The 26788-nt window shown below is 37.4% G+C and overlaps 1 protein-coding gene across 3 annotated transcripts in view; it reads right to left on the bottom strand.

Moving 5' to 3' along the window:
* MEGF10 (multiple EGF like domains 10) overlaps positions 1 to 26788 on the bottom strand; it is a 103137-nt gene that overhangs the window by 41497 nt on the left and 34852 nt on the right. For all 3 annotated transcript variants that reach the window (XM_085323261.1, XM_085323263.1, XM_085323262.1), the window contains exons 5-9: positions 22357 to 22449; positions 8176 to 8422; positions 7419 to 7539; positions 5464 to 5600; positions 1991 to 2203 (exon numbers count right to left, since the gene is read on the bottom strand). In XM_085323261.1, coding sequence (XP_085179387.1) covers positions 1991 to 2203; positions 5464 to 5600; positions 7419 to 7539; positions 8176 to 8422; positions 22357 to 22449 — 811 coding nt within the window. The remainder of the gene's footprint in view (positions 1 to 1990; positions 2204 to 5463; positions 5601 to 7418; positions 7540 to 8175; positions 8423 to 22356; positions 22450 to 26788) is intronic.

Here is a 26788-nt window from a genome sequence, read left to right as displayed (position 1 = left end):
TTTCCTGATATGTTTAAGCTGTCTCCTGGCTGACTGATATTTAGTCACAGGTGAAGATACCCAGACACAAGTGGCTTCTCAAAAGCACAGAGGGAAGTGTCCACAGGGGAGCTCTCTCTTCTACACTATTTTTCTGATAACGTTTGATTTCTATCATTCTATGGTCTTATACATTTTCTGACACAATATATGAAAAATATACTTGTAAAGTCCYGAAAAATTCTGTTTTCCTCTCAGATTATCAGGTATTTACAGAAAAACATGCTCCCATAGCACCTACAATGTTGTTAAGTCCCTTGTGATTTGACATGAAGAAGAAAAAACGTTCAAGAAAAAGGACAACCATATGCTGCCGTTTACACGTGAACATTTGTGATCCAATTTGACCACAAGCTGTCCTCCAGCAGTATAAATGAAGGAGCAACTGTGTTGAATATGAATCAGAAGTAATCCCTGAAATATCAGAAATACTATACAACGTAATACATTCCCGTCAAACAAAGCTTTGACAACAGTCTGCAGATAAATTTGCAGGAAAGCAGCTAACGTATAATTCATAATACAATAGTATTTGGTCTACAGGAATAATTTGAGAGTTAGGTTTGGATTATGGTTCCACTTGTTCTTGAAAGCTCTGCCCAAAGAATAAATTGCTTGATTTTATGTAAAAAACTCAGTATTTTTTCAGAATACATTTCAATTAAATGGAATAAACAGMAGTGCAAGCACATGACTGCAAAAGCATATGAATGGAAAGTGAAAAGAATCCAGTTCACCGCCACATGGTTTGTCAATGAAAGATCTGTTGAGCAATCCCGACAATCCACAAAGTAATTTTTCACAGCGGCCTAAAATATGAGATATTTCCATACACGTGCCTGAGCACTTTAACATCACTTTTAAATTCCGACTCGAGGCTTCTGTTTCATCTGCGAGGAAAAGTTCACCTTAAATACAAAGTACAGCAATATTCTGTGTAACAGTATACAGTTTCTGCAAATTTCTTTCAGGACAATTTGTGACAGCAAAACATTKGGACTATGCTCACAAAACTTATCTAAGGTACTGATTAATGAAATCATGTGTAAGCAAATGCACAATGACTGAAATACTTCATAAAAAGGAAGCGTGCTCTGTAGTAAGAAAAAGCTGGCAGTGAGAACTGTTTTATAAATACATGTTGGCTTGTCTTAACTGACATTCTTGCTCCACAGCCAAAAGATCATCTCAGAATAGCTAGTTTATAGATTTTTATCACAATAGGTTAAAATGCTATGGAATCTCTAAAGACACAGAAAACTCAAAAATTATGTCTTGTGATTGCCTGAACAAAGAGAGACAGTAAAAGGCATGCCAGTTAGAAAACTGCTTTTATTCTATTTCCAGCCATCAGATTCTACCTGCTTTTTGGAAAATTAGTTTAAATGACCATGAAATCTAGAGTTATAATTTGTAAGGCTTCAGAAATTTTGTATTAAAACAATCACCTACTCCAGTTCTTATAGACATACGAAGAGAGAGAGCGAGCGCGAGAGCAAGCGCGCAAGAGAGAAAGACAAATTAATTCTCCTCTGCTGCCAGGCTCATAAGAGTGATTTCAAATTCAGTTACTTCTCATTTACAGTACYCCAGAATACATGAGGAAGGTATAAGGTCTACTAACTTAATATGGTGAATAATATAGAGATTTATTCATGTGGTAAACAAAGGTCAAATTTTGTCTTAACCTTTATTTCATGGGTCAGTAAACAAATACAGAAGCTAATATTAAGATCGCATACAGTTTCAAGCACCAATAATTGCAAACTCGTTTGGGTTGCTATTTTCTTTTTTGCTGTGGTCATAAAATACTAAATACTCTTTGTAAATCTTTAGCTGCTTTAGTTGGCATAAAAGTACTTGGCAGCATCAGGAATTATTTCTTTTCAAGATTATATTCTGGCTTCAATGTCCCACGTAGGAAGATTGTGCTAAACAGTGTAAAACTTACCTCCAGGTATTTGGCAAGTGACAGGGACACTTTTTGTCACACTTGAGACCATAAACTCCTTCAGGGCARAGCCTCGTTTCACAGTGCTCTCCTGTATACCCTGGTTCACAGAGACACGCGCCACTAATATGGTAGCATTTCCCACCGTTCATACACTGGCAGGTCTCGGCACAYTGTGCTCCGAATGTCCCCACTGGACACTCGTCTTGGCATCTATGAGAAAAGAAAAAAAAATAAGTAAATAAATCACTGTCTGATACAGTTCTAAAACTCCTCATAAGTAGAGCAGAAATTTGCATTTATGTAACTGTATATTTAAAAGTGGCTGTTGCTCTAGTTTCTTTTGTGGCTTATCACAGCAAAACAAGCTAAAAATGCTGACTTTGCAAGTTCCTTTTGAAAAGGGTCTCCCTTCTCTCCTATAGCCCCTGCATTTCTTACCCAAGAAAAAAATCAAACCCTCCTAAACCAGATCTTACGTGTGATAAGAAGAAATGAAGTTTCAAAAGCCTGTACCCTTTTYGTTGTTGCTAAAGTGGTCTACATTCTCCATTTGGCCACACTGAAAAAAGCCACCAGGTACCTGCACTCCTGCAGACACCCAGGCCTGGCGATTCCCTGGCAATGGTTCTCAGCAGAATCTATACGCCRTATTTTCTAAGTGTGTTTCCAAACACATGATGTTCCCAAAACACCTTTTCTTCCAAAATTTCATTTTAAGCTTCTTTTATATTGCTTTTGTCCTCTTTCTTAGAATGAAATAGAAAATATTTAAGAATCCATAACTTTACTAATTTTCACTTTCATACGTTAGAAAAGACTTAAATTTAACCCATATGGGAGAATAACAATGATTTTTTTTCTGCTCCTTAAGCAAAGTATTTCCTAATGAAAAGACTTATTTTCCAAACTTTTCCTCTTTCTTTCATGCAGCTTTTATAAGATAGTTTCTTTAGCTAACAATCATATTTCCTAAGTGTTACATACGAAAGACATTATTTATCTTGAAGATCAGACTRCATGTTTAGTTGGCAGCCTAAACACTAAAAACCAGCATCCAGTGAACACTTCTAAAACTTGCAACTCATTTCCTAATGACTTTCTTCATAGCAATTTGATTTGGTGGTTTTAGGAGAGAAATCCATACTATCAGTTTGAGATTTTTCCACCTTAACTTCTCTGTGTTTTATGATTCAACCATTAAAATTTGGAATGCCAGTAGTACTATAGCATTACTGAAGGCTATAGCTTTAAGTACATCCTAAAAGATTTGATTATATGTTTTGGAGAAGACCTCTCAGGTGAACAGGTTCATCTAGCAGAGCCCAGAGATGAAAATATTTCATAGCTTATGAGTCAGGGAAAACTCCCATATTTATTAATATAAGCATTCTGTAAACTCTGAAATATGTTGACCAGTTCACATAGACAGCAAGACAAAACAGCTAAATCCCAAACCYTCTACCCAGGACACACTGAAATTGAAGTCCTGAGGTGTGCTGTGAACCCCTTCAGAAATACTATGCACGTAACATCTTCTGTAACTCGGGTACCTCACAGTTTTATCAGATTAGAGACTGCACAGAAATAGTACTTGACAATACGGCACAGAGTTTTTAGTTTTCTTATACACTTTGTATTTTTAGTAATTTCTTGCATGATTAATGGTTTATTGCAGGAGAATTTCAAAGACCGGTATGGCTCAAGGCACGACCAAATGTAACAGAATTTAGCAGAAAATGTGGAAAGCATATTTATTTTATGCTTCTGTAGCATCTACTTCAGCCTGACACTGTTATCCAGAAGTTTCAAGGTATCTTTAATTCTGTTCTCGCTGATGCCATCAGTGAAATCTCTTTTTAGTTCAGAGGGGCAGCATTATAATGCAGTCGATAGAGCTAAATATTTCCTAATGAGGTTATACAAAGAAGGCTGAGAATTAAATTTCTCCAAATGACAATCAGGAGTACCAGCCAAATTAGGCAAAATTTAACCTTGCAGGATTGTGTCCTCATCATCTTGTGAAAGAATCTCTTCTGTTTTGCAGTGCGGATGAGTATCAATCAAAAAGTATTTGGTAGAACAATCAGCAGAGTAATTTAAACTGGATTACCTTGCATTAACTTAAATCACCTAGAAAATCAGTTACATGCCTTAGGAGYGCTTTTTTCTTGCTGTTATACTGACTACCAGAAGTCACTACCACACTGATATCCCAGATATCAGCTGTTGAAGTTATGAATGCAAGTGGAGAGTAGTTTAATGTCTTCATATACTGTCTTTTTTGCTGCTGACATATACATACTAGCTCACCAAATGCCCATGCTTTTATTGTAACATTTCCCTTTCTTATCAGTCAGCTGATATTAAATAAGAAATGGGCATCTCTAACCTTGCTTATGACCCATTCCTGCCCTTAGTAATATCTTGGAAAACACAAGAGTTGCAAATACGGCCTGTTTTTCAGCAAAGGAAAAGCTCAGAATTGCAAAAGGGATCAAAACACTGCAGCCAGCAAGGCATTTCAGATTATAGTAAGATTTAAATTCCAAGACAAAAATTTTAACAGCTTTTACAAAAACCAGAGTGTAGTGTGCAGATTTGCGTATGGATATTCCTTTGATTTTCCTGCTGATTTATCYGTGACTTTTTAAATGCCTCTACCATCTCCTGCAGTATTTCTTCACAAGAGGCATATATTTGACTTTGGCAATCAAGTGCCTCTGAACTGATTGTTTTTCTTCTTCTTCATGATTTTTTTCCCCTTATGTCTGGCATAGCTCTCCCCAAGTCCTGTGAACACTCGCGTGGGAAGTGCATATGGTTATAATACCTACTACTGTTGGCAGAAATCCCCTGGACTGACCCCAGTGACTAAGCTACTGCTGACTTCAGCAAACGAGTTGCTGTGCTGCTTAAAATATATGAAGCAAAGCACTTCTATCATCACTTTCCACTACCTTCAAAAGGTAAATCTTGCTGTTCCCTTTTCCTTCTGAAATCTACCAAAGATTTTTAATGGTAAAGTCAGAAAATAAGAAAACTTAGTTTCTTCATTTGAATGAAATACTTCAGGAAAGAACTCACTTTGAAGAGGAACTGAATGAGCCTCCCTTGCTACTCCATCTGCCAAACATCTGTGCAAAACCAAGAGCTTCCTATCTTACTGCCTTGCCATACCTCAAACTGCGTCATTCTGCACACCACTCAAACGGAGACCCACAAGGCACTGGCAGCGCGTGGGCCACAGCACCAAAATCCTGAAACTGAACAATTCTTCACAGAACATCTTCCATTTYTGCACTTTTAATTTATGATCTAGTGTTAGCTAAGCAACACAGCAAACATCTCACAAAGCTCCTTTAATCGTACCACTGACATCCTCATTTGGCTTTCTACCCCCTTCTTATTTTTCTCTGTTGCAGTAGACCCTTTGCAGGTTCAACACTCTGGTGGAAACAAGTTTTCCTTACCGTTCGCCYGTGTAACCTGGGCTGCAATGGCATTGACCTGTTGCCGAGTCACAGGTCCCTCCATTGTGGCACTGACACTCCTGGGAACAATTTTTCCCATAACGACCCTCAGGACAAGGCTGACCACAGACTGTGCCCTGCGTGAGCAAAAAAAACTTAGTATTAGGCTCAGGATTGCGATTCAAACAAACAAGGAAGAAAGGAGGTTTGTAATGAAGGAAGATCAAGCAGATCTCAGGTCATGTGTCTAGTGCTCATCTTGGAAACGCTAGACTCTTCTCCAGCTTTAAACTGGGGTATGTTTCCACACTGGAGGGATAATCTTCTAGGATTTCCATTCTGGAAGCCAAAGCTAATGAAAAACATTATCTCTAAGCAACAGTAAACACTTCRACATTTAAGATTAATTGATGTGAAGTTCTTCCCAATTTCTTTATCAGGAGTAGAATGTATCAAGACATCCGGAAATGCCCTCTGGTGAATAGTGGTGTAGAAAGCAATAATTGCTGTAATGTGCCAATTATACTACTTCATGATCAGATGGGTTTAAAAAAAAAAAAAAAAAAAGGAAAAAAGCTATTTATAATTTCATTGAAAAGTAGCACATCTTAAAAGATTAGATATGATTTCTGCTTCCCTTAGACAGGTCTCAAAATTCCACAATGCTGTTTACCTCCTTGGAATTAATTATACCTATGCAATAAGAGGAGAATAAGATCTTAAGATTTTCAAGAAGCCAATTCAAGAGGAATACACTTATAGGCATTTCATCAGAATAATGGAAGATATTGCAGATTTTATGCCTGGCTACTTTACACCAGCCTTACATGTAAAGCAAAAAAGGTTACACTGACAAAGCAGCAGATTATGGAATAGAAAAATCTAAAACTATCTAAGAGTTATGCTTAAATAACCACTTGGAAAGGAAAATTAGTCAAAGAGCTAATTAGAAATATATTAGTTAACATACATTATTATAAAATTTTCATCACATGTTTACATGCGACATCATTTTTCATTAGCTGTATTTAGGCCAATAAAGAGAATCAAGAATTCATGCAAACACTTGTGTCTTATCATCATTAATTTATGTTTTTCTACCATTAAGAAAGAATTGCCATAACCTGAGTTAGGTACCTAAGTGAGCRATGCTACGTAAACACAAAAGGAGATTTGATCAGTTTGTAACTATGCTTTCTGGTTGGTAAAAACCTGATCTCTACTGCAGAAGTCCTCCTATATCATGAGCTAATTAAAAATTAAAGCATACTTTCACCCAAAATGGACAATTTCATAGAAAATATTTTGCTRTTAATGTATTTTTAAAATGTTACTTAGGTTCTGATCACCTTCCAACCCCATTATTTGCCAGTTCGGAACAGGCAGCTGGCAGTAGGGGACACTACAGGCAGGCGAGGAGTTTTCATTTGCAGCTCAGAGGTCAATTCTTTCCCTATGTACTGACAAAAGGGTAAAAAGTCTGAAGAAAACGTCAAAGATATGATGTCCTRTTTCTGCCACCACCACAGTATCTAGAAGTTTGGTGTTTTTGCAATACATACCATCAACTTGGAAAGAGGCACAGAATATATACCCCCAAAATATAATGGTGCTACCTCCCTATAATATCATGTCTACTGGCAAACGACTTCTATACAAGTTTTAAAGGATGTGGTCTCCTCATAGCATGGATCATTTTCTTTGTCTCCCAGAATCTGACATGGTTAAAAGAAGGCAGCGCAGAACTGGGGGATATTCAACAACAGATGGTTTTGCAAGTGTTTTATTCCAGTCTGTTGTAGGAGCAGTGTATGCTAAAATAACATTTCCTATTATTCCTGGCTACATGCAGATTGTCTTTGCTATTCTAAGTCACTATCCATTTCTAACACTGCCCGAAGTCTACAAATGCGGATCCCTTCATGGGCTGTGTTGATTTCGGAAAGTGCTTTTACCATCCATCCGGGTGGGCAGGCACACTCGCCGGTGACGTGGTGGCACACTCCTCCGTTCTGGCAGGGGCACCTCTCCTCGCACTGTCGCCCGTGCTTCCCTGGAGGACAGAGGTCCTCACAGCTAAAAGGTTGGGAAGATACAGTGGTTACTTCGGCATACCCTCCTGCCTCCAGCCATCTCTATTTTTAACACTCTAGTTAGTTTTCCAGACAAGAAATATGAAACAGAAGGCAATCCAAACTAAAAGGGAAGCAAACTGAACACTGTGTAGTATCTGTGCAACAAATCTAAGGGAACAGACCCAGAAGTCCAGGAGTTATAAAACAGATTTCTTTTTTCTTTTTCCTTAAAATATATCTCTTCTTACACTAATTCGGCTTGGTACTGGTTCATTGTTACTGACAAATTTCAAAAATATATTCTAGAATAAGAAATCCAAAATAAGTGTACATTTCAATGCTATTTTCCAAACTTGCAGCCAAACAGTTGTCACGTTGGCCGTTAAGAAGTTCTCATTGCTACTTTTTGTAGCTTTTATTCAGCAATCCAGATGAAGGGGGCTTTCCCTTAACTACACTTCTGCAAATGCACAGAAGAAAGGTTTGCCCAGTTTCTTCTTAGCCAGTCCTGCTCCTCCATTGCATACAGTAACCAGACTGACAATACAGTGTTAATTTTTTTCTCAATTTAATTTCTTTTGATAGCACTAGCCAAATCTCATACCTCCCCCCAGTATATAATATACACTCTGCTTACAAGGCACCAGTGTATCCAGGAGGACATCTGCACTCTCCAGTCACGTGGTCACAGGTGGCTCCATTTTGACACTGACATTTTTGATGGCAATCGTTTCCATACGTCCCTTGGTCACAGCGTTCCTCGCAGCGCCAGCCTTTGAAACCCGATGCGCAGTGGCAGGCTCCAGTGATGGGGTTGCATAAGGCTCCATTTTTGCACTGGCAACGGCTGCTGCAGTGAGGTCCCCAGTGGTCACTGTCACATGCTGAAAGGGTAGAAGGAAAAGTTTACAGCAGTTTTATAATAGCTCATATTACAACACTGAAGATATTATGAGTCAGTTGTAAAGAAAAAAAAGGTTATAAAGGAGAAAAACTTATGCAGTGCACAGAAGAAGAGACAGCCTCATCTCTCCTGGGTCTTCAAGGATCCTGAAAGGCAGACAGAACTTAATTTATGCTTATAAATTATTTTTTTTAATGTATAAATGAAAAAAAAGTTTGAAATGGGAAACTGAAGTAAATGTAAGTTCCARTCTCTTCACTGTAAAACTTCATTATGACTCTCCACTGTCAAGTAACAGTTGTGGTTGTGGTGAGCCTACATTTGCACAAACAAGTCTTGATGACTTAAGTAAAAAACACAGTCTAGATCCATAAACAATGACCTGAATCCCACAATGAAATTGCAAAGCTTACTTATCAAAACATTATCRTACTGCATGATATTTTTTTTCTGAATCCAGAAGTTTGTACTAGTTTAYATGAYTGCAAATAGTTCCTTTTCAATCTTGCAAGCAATGATAGTGCAAAAGAATATGYAAAAAATAATGTTTCACCAAACAATAAAAACTAACTRTGATATAGTTAAACATCATCTGGATGTTACCATTTTTTCAATCCAGTGTGCTTCCTCTATGTTCATTCAAGCGCATCTTTTTTTGTCTGCCCCAACGTAGTCCATTAAAACCCTATAAGTAAACCACTCAAAGACCATTTCAYTCCCAAAAGAAAAAACCTTACTGCTTAGGAAGAATTTTTCTTAAGTGAGAAACATGGGAGTTCTGTAAAGAGACAGAAGATTAAGGTCACCCACAGCTCAACAGGAATGTGTTCATCATATGGTCAAATGATCTGCTTTATATTTTTATGTTCTGTTGATAACAACAGCACAACAGCAAAACCTCAGCTGCAATAGCTGGAAGCTCGGCTCTGCCCTTAGTGACTGACAAGCATTGTTTTCTCGGTCTTCTCCTGCGGCAAAAAAGCCAGGCAGAGAGCAGACATATTTTCGTAGAGCAAGACAAAATAATTCAAGATGCCTCCTCAGGGCAGGAATTATTCTAGTACAGGAAAGGATCACTCAGGCTACACAAAAAAAAAAAAAAAAAAAAGAAAAAAAAAAAAAAAAAAAGGATTAGGGCCTTTTAAGAATTTTTTCTTTAACATTTTTTTTCCAGTAAAGGTCACTGGAACAGGCATCCATAATGTAGACACTGTGTCCATCTACACACAATACACAGTAACAGAAACACAGGTATTACAGATACCCACTACTGACAAACAAACTGACAGAACTGCCGTCCCTTTTATTATTGTCTTTTCTCCCCTCCATTTATGTATTTGGAAATTTGTATTTTCTATTCTGGGCTATAGGGGCAACTCACTACTGTCCTGCCACACCGTGTGTCTCATAAGATGCCTTTCCCCACGATAACTCACATTTCTTYGGAACTGCTATATGTTTCTTTCTAACATGTCTACGTGGAACAAAGTGCAATCCTCATGCTCATATCCTTAAGTTCTCCTTGGGAAACTAGCTATTTTGGGATTTATAAGAGTGGTGGGTTTCTGAGACAGTCATGTTTTCCGTCAAGACCCCTCYGCTCTTTTTTCTTTGCGGAGACTCCTACACTCTTTTTGCTTAATACCTCAGACTCGATTCAGAAAATAGTCCTTCTGCTCCCAGATTTAAAAATAAATAAATAAATAAATTGATTAAAACCAGCCATTCCTCACGGCACGGTTTAAAAAAGATGCCCTGGGATGTGTGACGAACTGAAGCATTCAAACTGAGCACCAGACCACAACTGTTCCCAGCGCGGAACTCGGTCAAGGATGAACCTGGCCTGAACCCGCTTTAGATACAACGCCACGCCACGCAAGAGAAGACTTATTCTTGGCTGGTAAATTCCAGCTCGTAGTCTTTCACCAACACCCGGAATATTTGCCACAGTCCAACAGCGTTCACGCAGCCGTTTGGAGAATCAGCGTAACGAGTCTCAGGGCCGTACAGATCAAACCCGCCTACGCACGGACCCGCCGTGCTGGCGAGCACCCAGGCTCCGGGACGGCCGCGCGAGAGGCTGGTTCACTCGCGAAGCGGTGGAGGCCTTGCGMTCCCCGCTCTGCTCTTCTCAAAAATCCTGCCTGCCCGGGATGCTCGCTGCTGTCTCTTGGAGATTTACTGACGTCAGAGGTGAACGCGCGCTGTCTCTGAACTTGAACCTTTCTASACTGTTTTACTGCAACAGCATGTACCGCACAGTAGATAATAATTTATTAGTTTCCTGGCACGATCTTCTCATTACGTTTGCAGGAAATCATTAAAATAAAAAGCATCGTATGTCTGCTAACAGGATTTCCAGCCTTCTGATCAGCCTCTTGGCAAGGGCCAGGTGGGTAACAAATATTGACTACATAATTATTCCACTCGCGCACAACGCCAAAGCACTCTACCAGAACAAGCCTGGCTGCATGATAGTCAGCCTGTACGACAGTCCATTACGCAAGGTCTGTCACCGGCCTGCGATCTAACTGTGAGTTATGGGCAGAGCTGTGGGGAAATCTGCAGGATTAATGGGAATAAATAGTATTTTTGAACACGACAGATAAATCACATATTTTGCCTCTCTGTCCTTTGACTGCTAATCAATAATGTCCCCCATAGGAAATTRAAGTGATTTGTCAGAAACTGATACTTAGATTATTGCTAAGAAAGGGAGCAAGAGGTAGCAATGTTTCCTGTGGCGAGTTCTGYTTATTTTTTAATTGGTTTTGGAGGCTAAATTTACCAACTATTACATCAGACTATTTCTGCTCCTTCCTAGTATTTAGAAAGCCATGCTGGAAGCTGCACAGCTGCTAATCTGGTGGAATGGATAGTCTTGGAGTTAATGACTGTCGTCGGGTTACGGACTGTCAGCTGGAGTTTAATCAGGATAGCTGCTACGACTGTCCTGACTRCACCAAGGTCACGCACACGCACGCGTATGCAAACACACACGCACGTGTCAGCAACTGACTTCTGAACACAACTGAAGTTGTAAATCATCTGTCTCAACGTAAAGCATACGTGAAAGGGAAGCAAAATACGAAGACAAAAGTCCTATGTTCTGAACAGTTCCAGCAAGAGATAACGTAACCCAGCCCCACTAATCCCTGGGACCAGACTGAACGCTGCTAGAGAACCCATGAACCGGCRCCTAATTCTTCTATATTTATCATACAGACTGGCCGATCCCGCTTTGTTTCATGCAGAGCAGCTCCTTTCCAAAAGTCGCTCCTTCCCCTTTTCACRCACAGTGCATTCACCCCCAGGTTCTTCTGTTTTAAATAGAAGAACGAGCTAGCTGCACTGCTCGCTACCAGCTTTCCTAGGAAGCTCAGCGGGTTCTTTCTGCCTTCATCTTAGGCTGTTGGGGGGGAGGGGGTAAAAAAAAAAATCAAAGGAAATGTTTAACAAACATCCTGTGGTATTGATGCCATATCTCATCATTTTTCTTTTTGTACATTCCGTTCATCTGGGAATATCTTTTTAGTCGCCACAGTACGTGCTGTGCACAGCACACAGCGTTACAGATAGGGGACAGAAAACTTGTCTCTCAAAAGGCCACTCAGCAGAAGTGAAGGCTCGGGCTTTAGGAATAAGGGCACTACACTGCATGGACTCTCATGTAGAGTAAGTACGAAACTCTAAGACAGCAACAGTCTACCAACATAAAAACAAATTAGAAATGTTCTCTGAAGCTCAGTGCCAAATGACAATTCTAAGTACAGACCGACCCAAGGACTGAAGTGTAAAAGAATTGCCATCAAGGAAAAAAAAAGAAAAAGAAAAAATGAAAATCTGTGATGCAAATTGGTTATCATTCTTGGGCCTTCTGCGGAATCTTTGAAGATTTAAAGTTGTGTATTCTGTATTATCATAAGTTTAATGCACGTTGTTACTATGCTGGGCTGGTCTTGTTTTTATGCACGTGGCTTCTCAGAGCTGCTGGCGATTTGCAAATTGGGATGCAGGGAGCCCTGATATTTTACATTGTAAGATACAAATCTGTATAATAATTTAGAGACACACCTGAAGAGTTTTATGACTTCCTTCCTTATAAACAAAGGTGTTTTTAAACAAAATGTGGTCATGTATCATTTTTTTTCTGTTTTTTAAGTTGATTTCATTGAAAGGCAACAAAAAAAGAAGTGCAAACGAGCAAATTTATTCYTGATGAATCCACCCTAATCACCTACAATTCTGTACTTCTCTAAAGAATAGCGTATAATGAGAACAAAATAAGGCTATCAAATCACGCCAAAGACCAGTTCAGAAGAAAATTCTCCTTAGAAACTCTGACTTACAACTACCTCTTAAGTATGCTACAGTTGCCTTGATAACATGATATTCAAGATAGAAAATGTTTATTGAAAGAGTTTTTTTTTTTTTTTAATCTTTCTTCTCTTTTTATCTTTCTTGCTAATGGAGAGATAAAAGTGAAGAATCCCAGCAAAACTACAATGCACTTTTCTTACCATCGTTTTTTGTAGCTGTCCTACATGTAGCATCAGGACAATGGAATGAGACTTTATTTTGGCTTATGGATCTTTTTGCCTTTGTACACCAAGACACTTCTGTGTGTTTCTGAAAGTACRTACCACTGTCGTCAAAACAGAGGAGACACTTATCAGTGTATTAGGCTAATGTAGTTTCATGGGTTTTTAAAACAACTAAAAACAAAACTGCTCCCTCACTTGGAATGCAATATTGTCAAATATAAATTTAACTTAAATAAAAAGTGGCAAATATGCAGAATTCCTATCCCTCCGTCTCCTCAAAACTCCAGCATAACTTCTTCGGATAGGTTCAAGGGAGTAACAGCCTTTAACAAGTAAAAGTCGGTTTCCCTTGTTCCAAYGTGTAAAACAAACTGAAGCTGCCCATAACTTCAACATCATCTTTGACTGACCTCTCTTCCTTTGTAGATTGTCACATCAAGGACAAGTCTAAATCTTCGTGCTGCCCTTTGCATCCCTCCTTTGACTCTCAGATCTCTATTGCCTTGTCCTTACTTTCATGGCCTTTGTGGTTTATCACTCATCTATCATTTCTCATTCAGTATCCAAGTATCAACCTCCACATTTACACTGCCCATGACATCAGCCCCCTTGTTACATTTTTCATACCATCAGCTTTTTGCTTCTCCTCAAACTGCCTCTAACACTTGGCACAAGCTCTCCAYAGCCCACTCATAAAGCTGCCGCATTGTTCTCCACATCCCTACCTTACAACTCTTCCTTGCCATAAAGTGCATAAAATGTTGATTCTGGATACACAGCAAGTATGCTGAAATCACTCACTACTTGCTATATTGATTATTATTGTTTCCTTCTTCATCTCCCATATGTTTCAAGCTTTGTGYCATCTCTTTCCTTTCCTTCCACTGCAAGCTCCTTGGGGCAGAGCCAACTTTCTCTTCTGCATTTTTTTTTTTTTTTTGTAGAAGGAGACCATGAATCCCCAGCAAGGACAGCGATGAGGTCCACCATTACTCCAGCCCTCATCACCTAYAGCTAAAATAGTCTGACTGTAACGTGCTTAGTAAAACCTATTCCAGTCTTTTTAGAGCAGAGTATATAAATAAGAAAAAGGAATGTTTCTAAGGGTCCACAAGTGTTTGCATTACTGGAGATATAAAAAAAATACAAACAAGCAAAAAAACACACAAATGACCATAAGTAGCCAGCTTAAGTAAAATAGACCAATACCGAGAATACTTTGATTTATCCAGAGGAGTAGYCCATTGACAGGTTTGTTATTATAAATTGCCCTAAAACTGTCCATAGGTTAGAATTTCTTCCTTCAGCTCCTGAAACAAGAAACATGCTTGTCCTAATATAAATACACATTTCTAGAACAAATATTTTAGATATTCAAGCAGCAAAAAGTAGACTTCAATGGATCTCAATAAGAAATTCACAACAAAACACTATGACTTTTATAAAGGCTACATTCCAATTCATAGATGAAAGGAGCGACCCACCTCATCTCCTACTCTGAGGACCTCAATGAGGAAATACATCCAGATCAACTCTCCATAAACAACAGATGCCCCTTTTAGCTTTCAAGTGTCAACAGGAGAAGTAAAATTCAATTCTAATTCATGCACTACATATTCTTATATTCTACACAAATTAAAATGTTTTCGCTCTTYTGCCCAAGTAGATTGCCATAGCTACAACATGAAGATTTGAAAAGATATGGTTTACACYATACTCTAGATTAAAATTTTGTCAGAAAATAGAATCAATGTCCTTCTGGCCAGGAAGGAAGGTTTTCACATACTGTAAGAATAGTCCCATAGGTCATATATGATGTTAAGGCATCATGTACCTTTCATCTACAAAAAACTAAACTAGGATAGTATTTTATTACTTACTATATTAACTACTGATGTGTACTCAATACACATCAGTATATTCAATTAGCTGATGTGCAATTCTCAAGCACAGAATGAAATATCAAAAAGGTCCTAGCCATACACACACTCTTTTAATGATCTTAACTTCTGTTTGTGTTCAGAACAACATTCATTGATTCGTAAAATGAAAATCATAACAAAAATATGAATGTTGACACTAACCTAAATYCATTCTTATTGCAAAGTTTACAGGATATTCTTGCAATTATTCTTTGATACTATGGTTTGATTAGTTGTAGATTTAAACTGATGGCATTCTTTTCCTGTAGGATACATCTGCAGGACAGAGTAATTATTCAGCCAACTTGAATTTAAACCAAATAAAAGTCAAGTCATGCTGATTTTGAAACCTACAGAACTCAACACACTGAGGTGTGTTCAAAATTTGACAAGATGCATTAAGCCACTAGTGACATCTGCCAGTATGTCAGTTGGGGATACAAGACAGTAAATATGGAACATGGAAAACAAATTTCAAAGCTGAGTCTAAAAGGCTGGGAAACAAAACTAGCTATACTGAATACTCCAATAAAAACATCCTTTGGAAAAATTTAAACATCTGATTTAATAACATGCAATTGTTCTCCATATATTTTTGCATATGCTCTGTTCTAGTCACCTCAGGATGTTATGATAAATACACACACGTACGTATCAGAAAATAAATCTTTTCCKGCCAAGGATCACTTTTAATGATTACAAAATATCAATGCCTTTTACTAAAATACTTGTTTTACCTTCATCCCAGACATAGAAATGCATAGTGCTTTTTCACAGAACACACTTTCTATTAAATCTGGAGTCCCTTTGAATCTTTTGTTTCTATCCGATTTGTTACATTGTAGGTTTTTTACCCTGTGGCATATTTTTCATTCTTTCTTATTGCTTTGGATAAAGAAAGGATTTTTATTCAAGATGCTAAGCTTTAATTTAATTTAGTTTTTTTTTTTTTTTTTTTTTTTTTTTTGACCCGTGAAGTGGAAGAACAATGAAAATGTGTTTTTCAGATCCTATAAAAGACTGGAACTATATGCCTTTCACATGACATATATTTCAAAAGACTGTTTAAAGTCCTTTGGACATCAGAAGGCGATTTTCCAAGGTTGGAAGGTTGGATAATGGTTAAGAAACACACATAAATGGCTTTTGGTGTTAATTTTATCTTGCTACTGAGATGCAATTTGTTAAAAATAATCACTATWATAGGAAAGGTACAAAATGATAGGAATCTGATTGTACTGTATAAAATGGATTGCTGTCTATGATCCTCAATTTGCACAGATCTCCCTGCCAGACCATAAATTAACCTTCTTCCCCCCTTTTCAATGATTTGAAGATCATCTTCATTTTTAAATTAACAGCAAGTGTTATTCTTTGTATCCCTGAAAACCTACTAAAGAAGCTAATGACTAAATATATAAGGGAAAACGAAATAAGAGTTAAGCAAAAACTAAAAATACTTCTGCATTGCAATTAAAGAAAAAACAGAAATGTTATTCAATGGATTAACTTAGGTAAACACAAGTTTACTGATTTTTAAAAATGGTAAAAGTGGAAGTGAAYACCCTTCTGATCCAGAAAATATTTACAAATGAACAAAACTACTGCCATTTACTGAATACCTTCCTTCAGTAACTTCTTTGGTTTGCCTGCTAGCACCTGATYTAGCTTGCTGGTGGGGTTAATCTTTAGCCTGAGGACACTCAGCCCTGTCCAAGAGACAATAAAGAGTTCAGCTGGCAAAACTAAGGAAAATTCAGTTAGGTGAATTACAGTAGTTTCAGCTAAGGCAACTGGAGTGTATGAGAAAGATATATACAATAAAAAAGTTTACATTTAAAGATTAATGCTTATGACTTGCTGTCAACTTTTGCTAACTGGATGCATTTGCACATCAACTTTTGCTAACTGGATGCATTTGCACGTGTGTCCATTTGGAAGCAGGGAAGAGGAATTTTAATTACCTGAACAAGCTATTTCTCTGCATTGTCTGTAAAGCAAGTAGCTCTGCATATAGTCTTTTACTAGCACGTTTAGCAGTTTAAATTCTGTAAATTAAGCATTTTTGGTCTGAGCATGTGATTACAACCAGTATCTATTCTTAAAGCCTGTTGAGTGGCTTAGCTTTAAAACTTAAAGATCAGTAAGCTAAGTATATCTTACCAGCTCTGTAAATCAAAAAGCTTCTGGGAAAAAAAAAACAGAACAAAACAAAACAAAAAACAAAACAGAAAGCAAGGCCTTAATCCAAGAGGCGTTTGAGATTCATCAGCTGTGCCAGCAGAATTTATAAGATGCTCCCAGGCACGYTGCCCGTTACCTGGGCTTATAGGGCTGAGTTCTGGGTGCAAAAATACACGAGGTGGTGGTAGAAACCACTCACAGCTCCACGCCATCAGGGTTAACGGGCACTAGCTGCTCCACTGAGGAACTGGCAGGATTTGCAACTCACGTGAGTGTCTCACAGGAAGTATGCCAAGGGCTCCGGTTTCTGCCAAGTCCCATGAAGAAAACGGTGAGATTTTCATGGAACTTACAAACTTTACAAACACCTGTGACAGTAAAGGAAATTGGACAGTAGCAGAGCAACCAGATCCTAAGAGTTTCCTTACCGAGTGCATTTAAANGTATATTTTTCCAAGATGGAAACAGCTTTAAACATTCAACCTGAAATATTAGAGAAAGGCTGTTTTCTGCTAATGGTTTATAAAATCCTGGAGCCAAATTATGTCTTAGTGGCACCTGTTCTAGCTCTGTGTGTCAGACTACAGCCCCAATGAAACTTCTGTAATCACCATCAGAAYGAAATTATAGGTGAAAATGCAGTAAAAATGCAGTAATTCAAACAAGTCTGAGATTACTTAAATGCAATAAAACAGAAGATGCTTATTCACATTTCTGCCAACWGTCCTAAGATACCTGTCATGGCCCAAGAAGGAATACAGGTCATTCCCTGTTTGCCTTATTGCTCTGCTCTGTGATCCCCAGCTGGGGATCACAAAGGCTGTAACCTTTTCAGAGGAACCAGTGTAAAATTGATTTTGGCATTTTGCCTCTGCTCCAGCTTATACAGAAGCTGTCCTATCGATTTTGAAGGAATTATTTGTGGACTACTAGGCATGAGAAGCAAAACAAAGTGAATGTCCTGATTTCTTATCAAGAGTCCACAGCAGGCTGCATGTGTATCTAACTTTCACGCACACTCAAAAGCAAGCATCAGGTTTATATATTAGGCATTACTGCAAATGCTGTTCCAACAACGAGGACAGCAAACAAGCAGAAAATGGAATCTACAAATGAGAAACATAGTTTGATCAACTCCACACATCTACAGAGCCAACTATCATTATAGGCACCAACTTTTACAAAAGACTGCTTATACGCAACCTGTAGTTAAATATGCTCTTACAATATATAAGAATCCAATCTKACATAATCAATTTAAAAATCTGGTTTAAATAATAATCCTATTAGGAGGCACAGGCTGAGGGTTTTGGTGTTTTCTTCCTTCAATCAAATCTATTTGGATRTGTTTGTGTTTAATCTACAAACTTACCTATCTTTACCACTGTGTCCTTTTCTAAATTTTGTCCTTGTCCCTAGCCCAGAACTGATGAACTTATATTCCTGAAGCTCACAAAACACTTTTTCAAAGCCATCCTGACGATGTGGTGGCCGATACACTCACTCCAAAGGATAGGTTCAGTGTGTCTTCTGTCCTCTCATTTGTCATTAATCTGTAYACTGTGTTCAGCCAATAAATCTGTATTAGAATAACTTATTTCATCTGAATGTCATCTCTTCCACTAGAATGAAAGTGTTTTGTAAAAGAGAGATAYCTCACTCTATGTAGTATTTTTTGCAGATACATATATTATCATCATCTCCTTCATCACTTCCCACTGAATTTCACTGCAGGYAAACACCATATAATACAGTATAATTCCTGTCCTCAAGAAGAAAAGGCCTAGTGAAAAAATACATTTCCTACAGAAAATGTTCCCCAAAGAGATGTTATATAATTAGCCAAACTCTGAGGACACCATTCAGGTTTTACTCACAGAAAAACACCATCCATTCATATTTTGACCTCGGAYAGGTTGTAAGGTTTTCAGAAAGGCAGAGCACATCAGAGGGAGAAGAGTTAYGAGTTACTGAATGAGGACAGCCTCAGAGGCATTGATACAGTACTTGAATTTTTATCCCTCCATCCCTAAATTGAAAGCACTGATCCAGGCTATTAGAAATTGGATAAAACTCCTCACATAAAGGAGGTAATGGTTGCCACAAAAGGAAATAAATGAGAGTTTCCCAAAATGTTTAGTCCCCAGGAAGGTTATTAGACCATATCACACTTAGTACATTGGCAAAAATAAGGAAGGAAGCTGCTTGTACAGCTTTCACTGTACAATACACTAATTTAGTCCATGCAATCACTGTGTTGTTTCCAGAGGGAACATCACAGTGCTTAGGAAGTGCTTGTCTGCACTTCCAGAAAACCACTGTCATATAGAAGTCATGGCATACAGTTAAATAAAAATCTGTTAAGCAAAGCTAGCAAACAGAATTGAGAAACCACAGYTAAAAATCAAGCTCAGGTTGTGGAATCTGGCAGATGGACTGATGCATATAATAAGTTTAACTCTGTTCACAGATACTTAGAGATGAAATTCCTTCATAAGGACAACAATCAATCCTGATTTAGAAAGGATAGTATTTTGGGGGAGAGTGTTCAATACTGCAGTTTTACAAAAAGTTTAGTGCTTACGTAGCACAGTTGCTTCCAACATATTTGAGGCCATGAAAATGAACTGAATATTAAATCAAGGGGCTTGCCTAACACCTCTCACATTTGGAGGACATCTCTTCCTTTCAGTCTCAGCATYGCGTTTGGTCATCAGTAACCACCAAACGCCAGAGCACCTGCTTTATGAAGGCACCGGCTTGCCTTGTAAGCGTTGTTCCTTTTCCATTATTGAATTAGGCAATTAAGTACTTATATGATACATATTATTACAGTATTATAATTTTCATGGTTTTCTTGAATAATTCACTAAGTCAACAAAACTGTACATAAAATAAAACTCTCTCTATTTTGTCTCACTGTACATTTCTGTCTACTAAAGCCAATCAAGTGGGAGATGGAGAAAATATAGTTAAAGAAAAACAAGGAAAGGGTTTATCTCCTATATAGAACAAGCAGTGATAAGAGTCAGCTCTAAAGAGTCAGAAAGCTATCACTTGTCTTTTTAACACTATCCACTGCTCTTTGATTTCATTGACACTGTAGTTCTCACACACACTGGAGGAAAAAMAAAATCACACCTACATAGCAACAAACAGCATTGCCCAAATTCAGCAGGGCAATGCAGCAAAAGCAACATGTGAAATGTGACAAATTCCAAAATGAATCTTCCTGTAACATATCTTCCTCATCAGTCCATCCCCCTTCTCCTAGGACTGCACTAGAAATCTATAACAATTTTCTGCAGTTCCAGTTAGCTCTAATGTCATGCAGAACCTTTCAGAGGACTACAAAACTCTCAAGAGATGATACTGTTCAAAGGCACATGAACAAAGGCTCTTTCAGTTTTGGCCTGTTGTATATACACATCAGAAAGTATTTTTGCTATTGAGGCTGCTGGGACAAGYGGTCAAAGGCAGTGAACTGAGGAAGAAGCACAGGAAAAGAGCTGCATGTGTATTCAAAATGAGTTATAACATGTAGGTGAGGGAAATGGACTCTAGGAAATCCTATGAGAGGAAGGATTATTTCCAAAGAAAGATTTAGAGGTTCCTGTCCTATATAAAATGCCCTTTCAGGGAGTTCAGAACTTGCAGATCTTGATAAATAACAGCATCTCCTCATTCTACACCTTGCTTCTATATATTTGGTTAGCTCCAGAGGAATTCAATTCATAAGGCTTCCAGAGAGAAAGGTAACATGCAATTTCCATTGACTGTATTCAGCACACTTGATTAAGATAAGTCTTACAGTAACATTGCATTACCAGCACTTCCTGTTCCTTGTTTTATACAATACTTCTGATTTATTTCCAGCTGTATATGAAAATAATCACATTTAAGTATACAAAGGCCAGAAACATAACACTTTTAAGGTGGTAAGTTCACTTTCATGTAGTTTATTAATACTTCCCCACTTACTCTTAGATTTCACAAAATAAGCTACCTAAATAAGAGATCAATTCCATAAAAAGAAAGTTACAACAGCATTTTGTTTTCAAAAAAGAACATTTCCCTATTTTGAATTAAGCAGAAAAACAACTAAAGCTGAAAATAGTGTACTATAAATCAAAATCATTGTCTTGCTGATGATCTAGGTTTTCAGTAGTCATTTTTACAGAAATCCTAAAGAAACTGATAGTAAACAATCTTTGCAAGACATTAGCTCTGTATTACGAACTTTCATGTGTTCTGTGAAATTTRAATTCTAAACATAGGTTTTTTTATTATTATTACTACCAGCTAAAATAAATCCCTTTCAAATAGATAGTCACTAGCAGTGATCTACTTTGAGCTTGACTGTAATGATATATTTGGCTGCACTGTCAGCCTAAAGACGACATTTTCAAAGACCATATATACAGAAACAGAAAGATGGAATAACTAATGTATTGTAACAGGGAAAAAAAATTATTCCAAGAAATTCTGTATTTCAGGTAAAGGGAAGAAGAAGGCATAAGAGAAAAGCAACAGTTCATAGTCTCCACAAATTATTACCTCTGATGGAGGAAGGGATATTGTGCAAAGCAGCCACCATTGCCACTGAGCGATCTCTGCCTGCCCAGCAGATGAAGACCCTCCATCAGGCACCATGGCTGCACTGCAGCCTGCCACGGGGGCTGCAGCACCGGGCTGTTACTCTCCAAGAGTCTAGAAAACTGCAACGACTGAAAGGTCAGCTCTTATTTCAGGACTTCGCTTTGTGTTTTTGATATTCTGCAATTCTCCTGTATCCAATATGTAATGCCTAAGTCTTCACAGCTTTTTTTTTAATTAAGCCTGATCATCGATTGACTTGTGTGCCAAGCAGGGAAGGGGCAACCCATCCCTGCCTACTGCTGCACATGGTGGTGAGGAAGACTTTGCTTGTAGCTTAAACGTGACTTTGCACCATCGTCTTTTGTGTGCAGAAAAAAAAATAGAGATAATTTTACAGTTCAAATGTATTTTGTATTCTCCAGATACAAAGTTCTGGATTATCTAGCATGCTTCTGAGCACAAAATAGTCACGATTTTTAGAGCTGGCACATGATGACTTTGTTTTAAAGTAAATGAAGAAAAATCAGATCATACAGAGTGATCTGATAACTCAGACCACGTCCCTTGACTAGAAGCCCAAGCAGAGGATTGAAGGTAATCTGCCCAAAAGGGAGAACAACGCCAGGAAAGGAGCACAAGATGGGCAGAAGCAGGTGAGAACTTACCACTGGAGCAGTTGGGTCCTCCCCAGCCAGGCTCACACTGACAGGTGTTTGGAGCGATACACCGACCATGGACACATTTATCAGCACAGTGAGCTGCCAAAGAAGAAAATAAAAATAAATAAAGAAAGAAAACTCCTTGTCCTAGGAAAAGTGTGCCCAATCCAATGGTTTCATACCGTTGGCTCAAATATCTCTTGAAAGCAAAATTAATGTTTGATGGCCTCTCTCTGAAATACATTCTCTGATTTCTATCTCTTCCCCTTTCCTAATTCTGAAGTCTCTAACTAAAACCACATTAGGCAGCTCAAACACTTTTGCATTTAAACCAAGAGCAAATAGCACACATTTGAGGCAAATAGTAGAGTCACAGAATAATATAGTTTGGAAGGGAACTCTTACACAAAAGAAAAAAGAGGGATTTCTGTATCCCCCAAAAAAGGAGGGGCCAGGTTCCTTCTCAGATTCACAGTACACCAGTATTTTGGTATTGATTTTTCTGAATGGTTGCACAGTTCAGATAAAGCACAACAAAATGATGAAAATTAAGGCAAGGCATCGAATATAAACCTTACGAATCCCTGCAACCTTTATTCTAAGCGCTAAGTAAAGCTGTTTGAAATTTTTCATGAGAATATTTGTTGTTATTATTTTCAAGCATATGCTTTTTCATAGTTAAGCTTATTTTGAAATAAGGCGTATGTTAGAAACTTCAAGGAAAGCACAAAAGGGCTTCTATACCCAGCACACAGCTCTAAATCGGAACACAATACACTGAAGAGGAAGAATTCACAACTAGTAACACAGATCGTTGGCATCACACTCATCAGGAAATCTTCTGAACGTTGCAAAATACATAATAGTAATAATTTTCATCAAATTCAAACAAGAACAATACTTTAAAAATATACTCAGAACAGCAATTTTGTTTGTACCTATTTCTAGAAAAACTATGACAGGAATCTGATCAATATACTTTTGAAAGGAAGGTGAATAATGGCAAAAAATAGAAGGCTGGTCTGCACAATAACTTTAATGTGGCTAAATACAAATTATTTCTGTTCTGTTCTCAAAAACGCTCTACAGTAATTAGGAAAAATACTTTCAAAGTTTCCTCTGATTTTGCCTAACAAAACATGATGAGGTAGGATGAGCATATTTGATGTGGCCAAGAAAAACGAAAACTTCACAGAGATCATACATATTACTAAAATCTTCAGTTACTTAGGATCTAGGCTGTTAATCACATGTTATGTCCTTTAATTTTCCTTCTCAAATTTTACTTCTATTAAGCTACTTTTCAGGCGTGCATTAAAGTTATCTTCATTTGAAATTAACAATGAGGATACACATTTTAAATAGCAGACAGTAGAAAATATTAATGCAAAATTGTTTCTTTGTTCTCTATTTATTCTGCAAAGAATTAATTTAAATAATGCAGCATAATTTTCTAGTAGTCTTACAACTAAACATGAATTATTTGCATCTTTGAAAATTCTTGCCTAATAAGTGCTACTTTGGGTACTAAAAAGTTCCCTAAACCAAATGCGTTGTAAGGTCTTCCCTGTAAACTGTAAGATAGCACAAGGTAGCAATGCACACACGTGTCTTTGCGCATGTCCACATGTGAACAACTTTCTGAACACCTGCAGACTGAATTCCACTTGCTGAGCACAGAGACCAAACACACTAAAGCTATATTCCACTGCACGTTTTGTGACACAGGTGGAAAAAGGAAATATAAAAGCCAAAACATGTAAAACCAGAGCAAGTCTGTTTGCTAGATGGTTTTAGAGATGCACAGCACTTGGGAAAAGAAACAAACAAACAAACAAATAAATAAATAATAAAAAAAACAGAGTTGGCTTTGTAGAAAAGTGTAACAAATGAAATTTGGGGGCAGTGTATTTGCAACGTCTTGAATTATAGCTATGTTCTTATTCTAGTTCTAGTCAACAACAGTTTAAATCAACATGAGCTTCTTTCAAGCCAATGAAGTAGCGTTTCAGTTTTCACTGTAGTAGAACCTAGATCAAATATAACTCTTCAAAACATGACTCTCACTACTAGGTCCCTGCAGAAGTTTCTATGAGTAAAGATCTTAAGTTTTTGACAGCCAAAACTCTACTGACTAAACAATGTAAGAAACACATGATCAGGTCCACAAATAAATACTACTACTTCCAAATAACTTCAATACAGATCTTTTAAAATGATAAAAAGGTATCATATACAAACACATATATTTCTCTCTCTCTCTCAAAGAAGTACAGGTAATTCCTCAATTTTACCTCTTCAAAGCAAAGTATGTTTCAAAAAAAAAAGGACAATGTACAAATAAGAATACTTAATGTTTCTTTTTTAAACTTTCTGAATACCCCAAAAATATATCTGATCATAGAATGATTTCTTCCTGTACTCTGGATGTAAGTAAAAACCTATTTTGAATTAAAAAAAAAAAAGGGGGGGGGGGAAATTATTCTCTAGACATCTTCCAGGGCTAACCACAAGATTTTTAGCAACTGAATCCAAGTGGACATTCATAACCCATAGTCTCCATTCCAAAATTATTTCACTGAGATAAGAGAATCAAAATTTACTACAGGACCTAGAGAAATGTGTAAGATGAGAGCAACATGAAAAGGAGTAGTGAGCACACTGAAAAGGTATGAATGACATATGGGACAGAGAGCCTACTTGATCTGAGTTTCCTACAGAACTATTAGACGTAAGAAAATATTTAGGTGCAAGAGCAGATGACAAACTTAATGTAAAGTTTCTTTAGTACTGAGCAGTGTAAAGAAGCACCAAAAATTCACTGACACCAGTAAATTGCATAAATCATATCTTCTTCCTCTGTCAGGAAAATCAATTACCATATGAAAAGAAATCTGAGCTGAACTCTGGAGTATTTGCTTTTATATCCTATTTTACATTTTCTTGCACGTCTTATTTATCGTTCCCTTCAAAATCTTCTCATCTTGCCTCATCAGACTTGCAGGTTGGTATTTTAGGGGATCGCATCTTTTCCTTTTGTTAAAGGGCGAAAGGCAGCTTCGCTGCAAGCCACCCGTCTCGCAAGGCTCCCGCTTCTCAACCGCAGCGTTTATGAACGGTGAAACCTGATCAGACTTGAAATTTGTGAATGGCATTTCACGAATCTGCTCTCTGCGATTAAGAAAGTGACATGGAGTTACTTAATCATAAGCTGCTACAAACAACATTTAAGCAGCTGCTCATAGAGTTATCTGAGGTTAAAAGAAGATGCAGAAGAATTTGCAAGAGCAGATTCTGACAAGGAATGAGATTTTTTTTTTAATCTTTAATGAAAGTTTATGCATGCCTTCTTACAACTCTTTTTTTCATTTCAAAAAGCCAGCTATAAGACCATTAACACAAATAAAAGCTTGAAATATTTTGCCTGTAATTATGCATGCAAGTAAATGACCAGGAAAATTAACTACATTTCCATAATTAGACTTTCAGCTTTTAAGCAAACAAATCACACCACTGAATGAGCTAAAATCTGAAATCTCCTATTAAATAAAGTTCTTAGCAACTTTACAGAGAATCATATTAGTAAGAACTGAATAATATCCAAACTGGGTCTGCCTTTGGATTCTAAGTGAATCTTCATTTTAGTTCCTTCAGTTAAATGACTTCCAACAAACAAAATCAGTCTGTGTGCATGACTGTGTTTTGTGCTTCATATTTCTGTTAATACTATACTACCCTAATTTGGATACCTAGAGTTTTCAAAAAGAGTAATTTGAAGAGGTTTATCACTTATAGGAGAGGGTGAAAAAAAAAATAAAGAAAAAAAAAGAAAGCTTCTAGAGCTGTAGAGCTGTTGAAATCCTCAACATTTTGTGAAGGAATTTGAATGCATAAACCTTTTAAAACTGGGAACAGAGAACTCACATAGTCTACAACATTTAATCTTAACTTCCTAAATAATTAAAATATGCACCATATATATACATATATAAATACTCAGCACTTTTCTTGCAAAATAAAATTCACATATCTTTAAAACTCCATTAAAAATGTGTATTTTCACATATAAGTTTTTCACATCCATTTTGTATGCTAGACTATACTTTTTGTCAATCATTTTGTTCTATTCACTGATGATTTACTATTAAAGTGAGTGATATTCAGTCACTCATTAAAACAGATGATTTATTTTCCATTCTCTGTCTAGAAGAAATTCAACACACATATTCCTGTGCCTTAGAAAAGGCAGCAAACAAATAATAGGCATAACATTCATAAGAATTTAAGATACTTATACACATATTTAATTTAACTAAACAAAGACCTGAGTCAGAATCCCACAATCTGCATAAATACCTCAACCTAAGTATAAGGTGTGATATGATCTCCCTGCTGGTGACCTTACTATTACCTGTTTCTGTTACTGCCTATGCCATTA

Source organism: Rhea americana, unplaced genomic scaffold (genome assembly GCF_003343005.1).
Source record: "Rhea americana isolate MKP2758 unplaced genomic scaffold, rheAme1 scaffold_83, whole genome shotgun sequence".
In the NCBI taxonomy this organism is placed as follows: Eukaryota; Metazoa; Chordata; class Aves; order Rheiformes; family Rheidae; genus Rhea; species Rhea americana.
The sequence above is the reverse complement of the archived record's forward strand: the minus strand, read 5'-3'. Positions and strand labels throughout refer to the sequence as shown.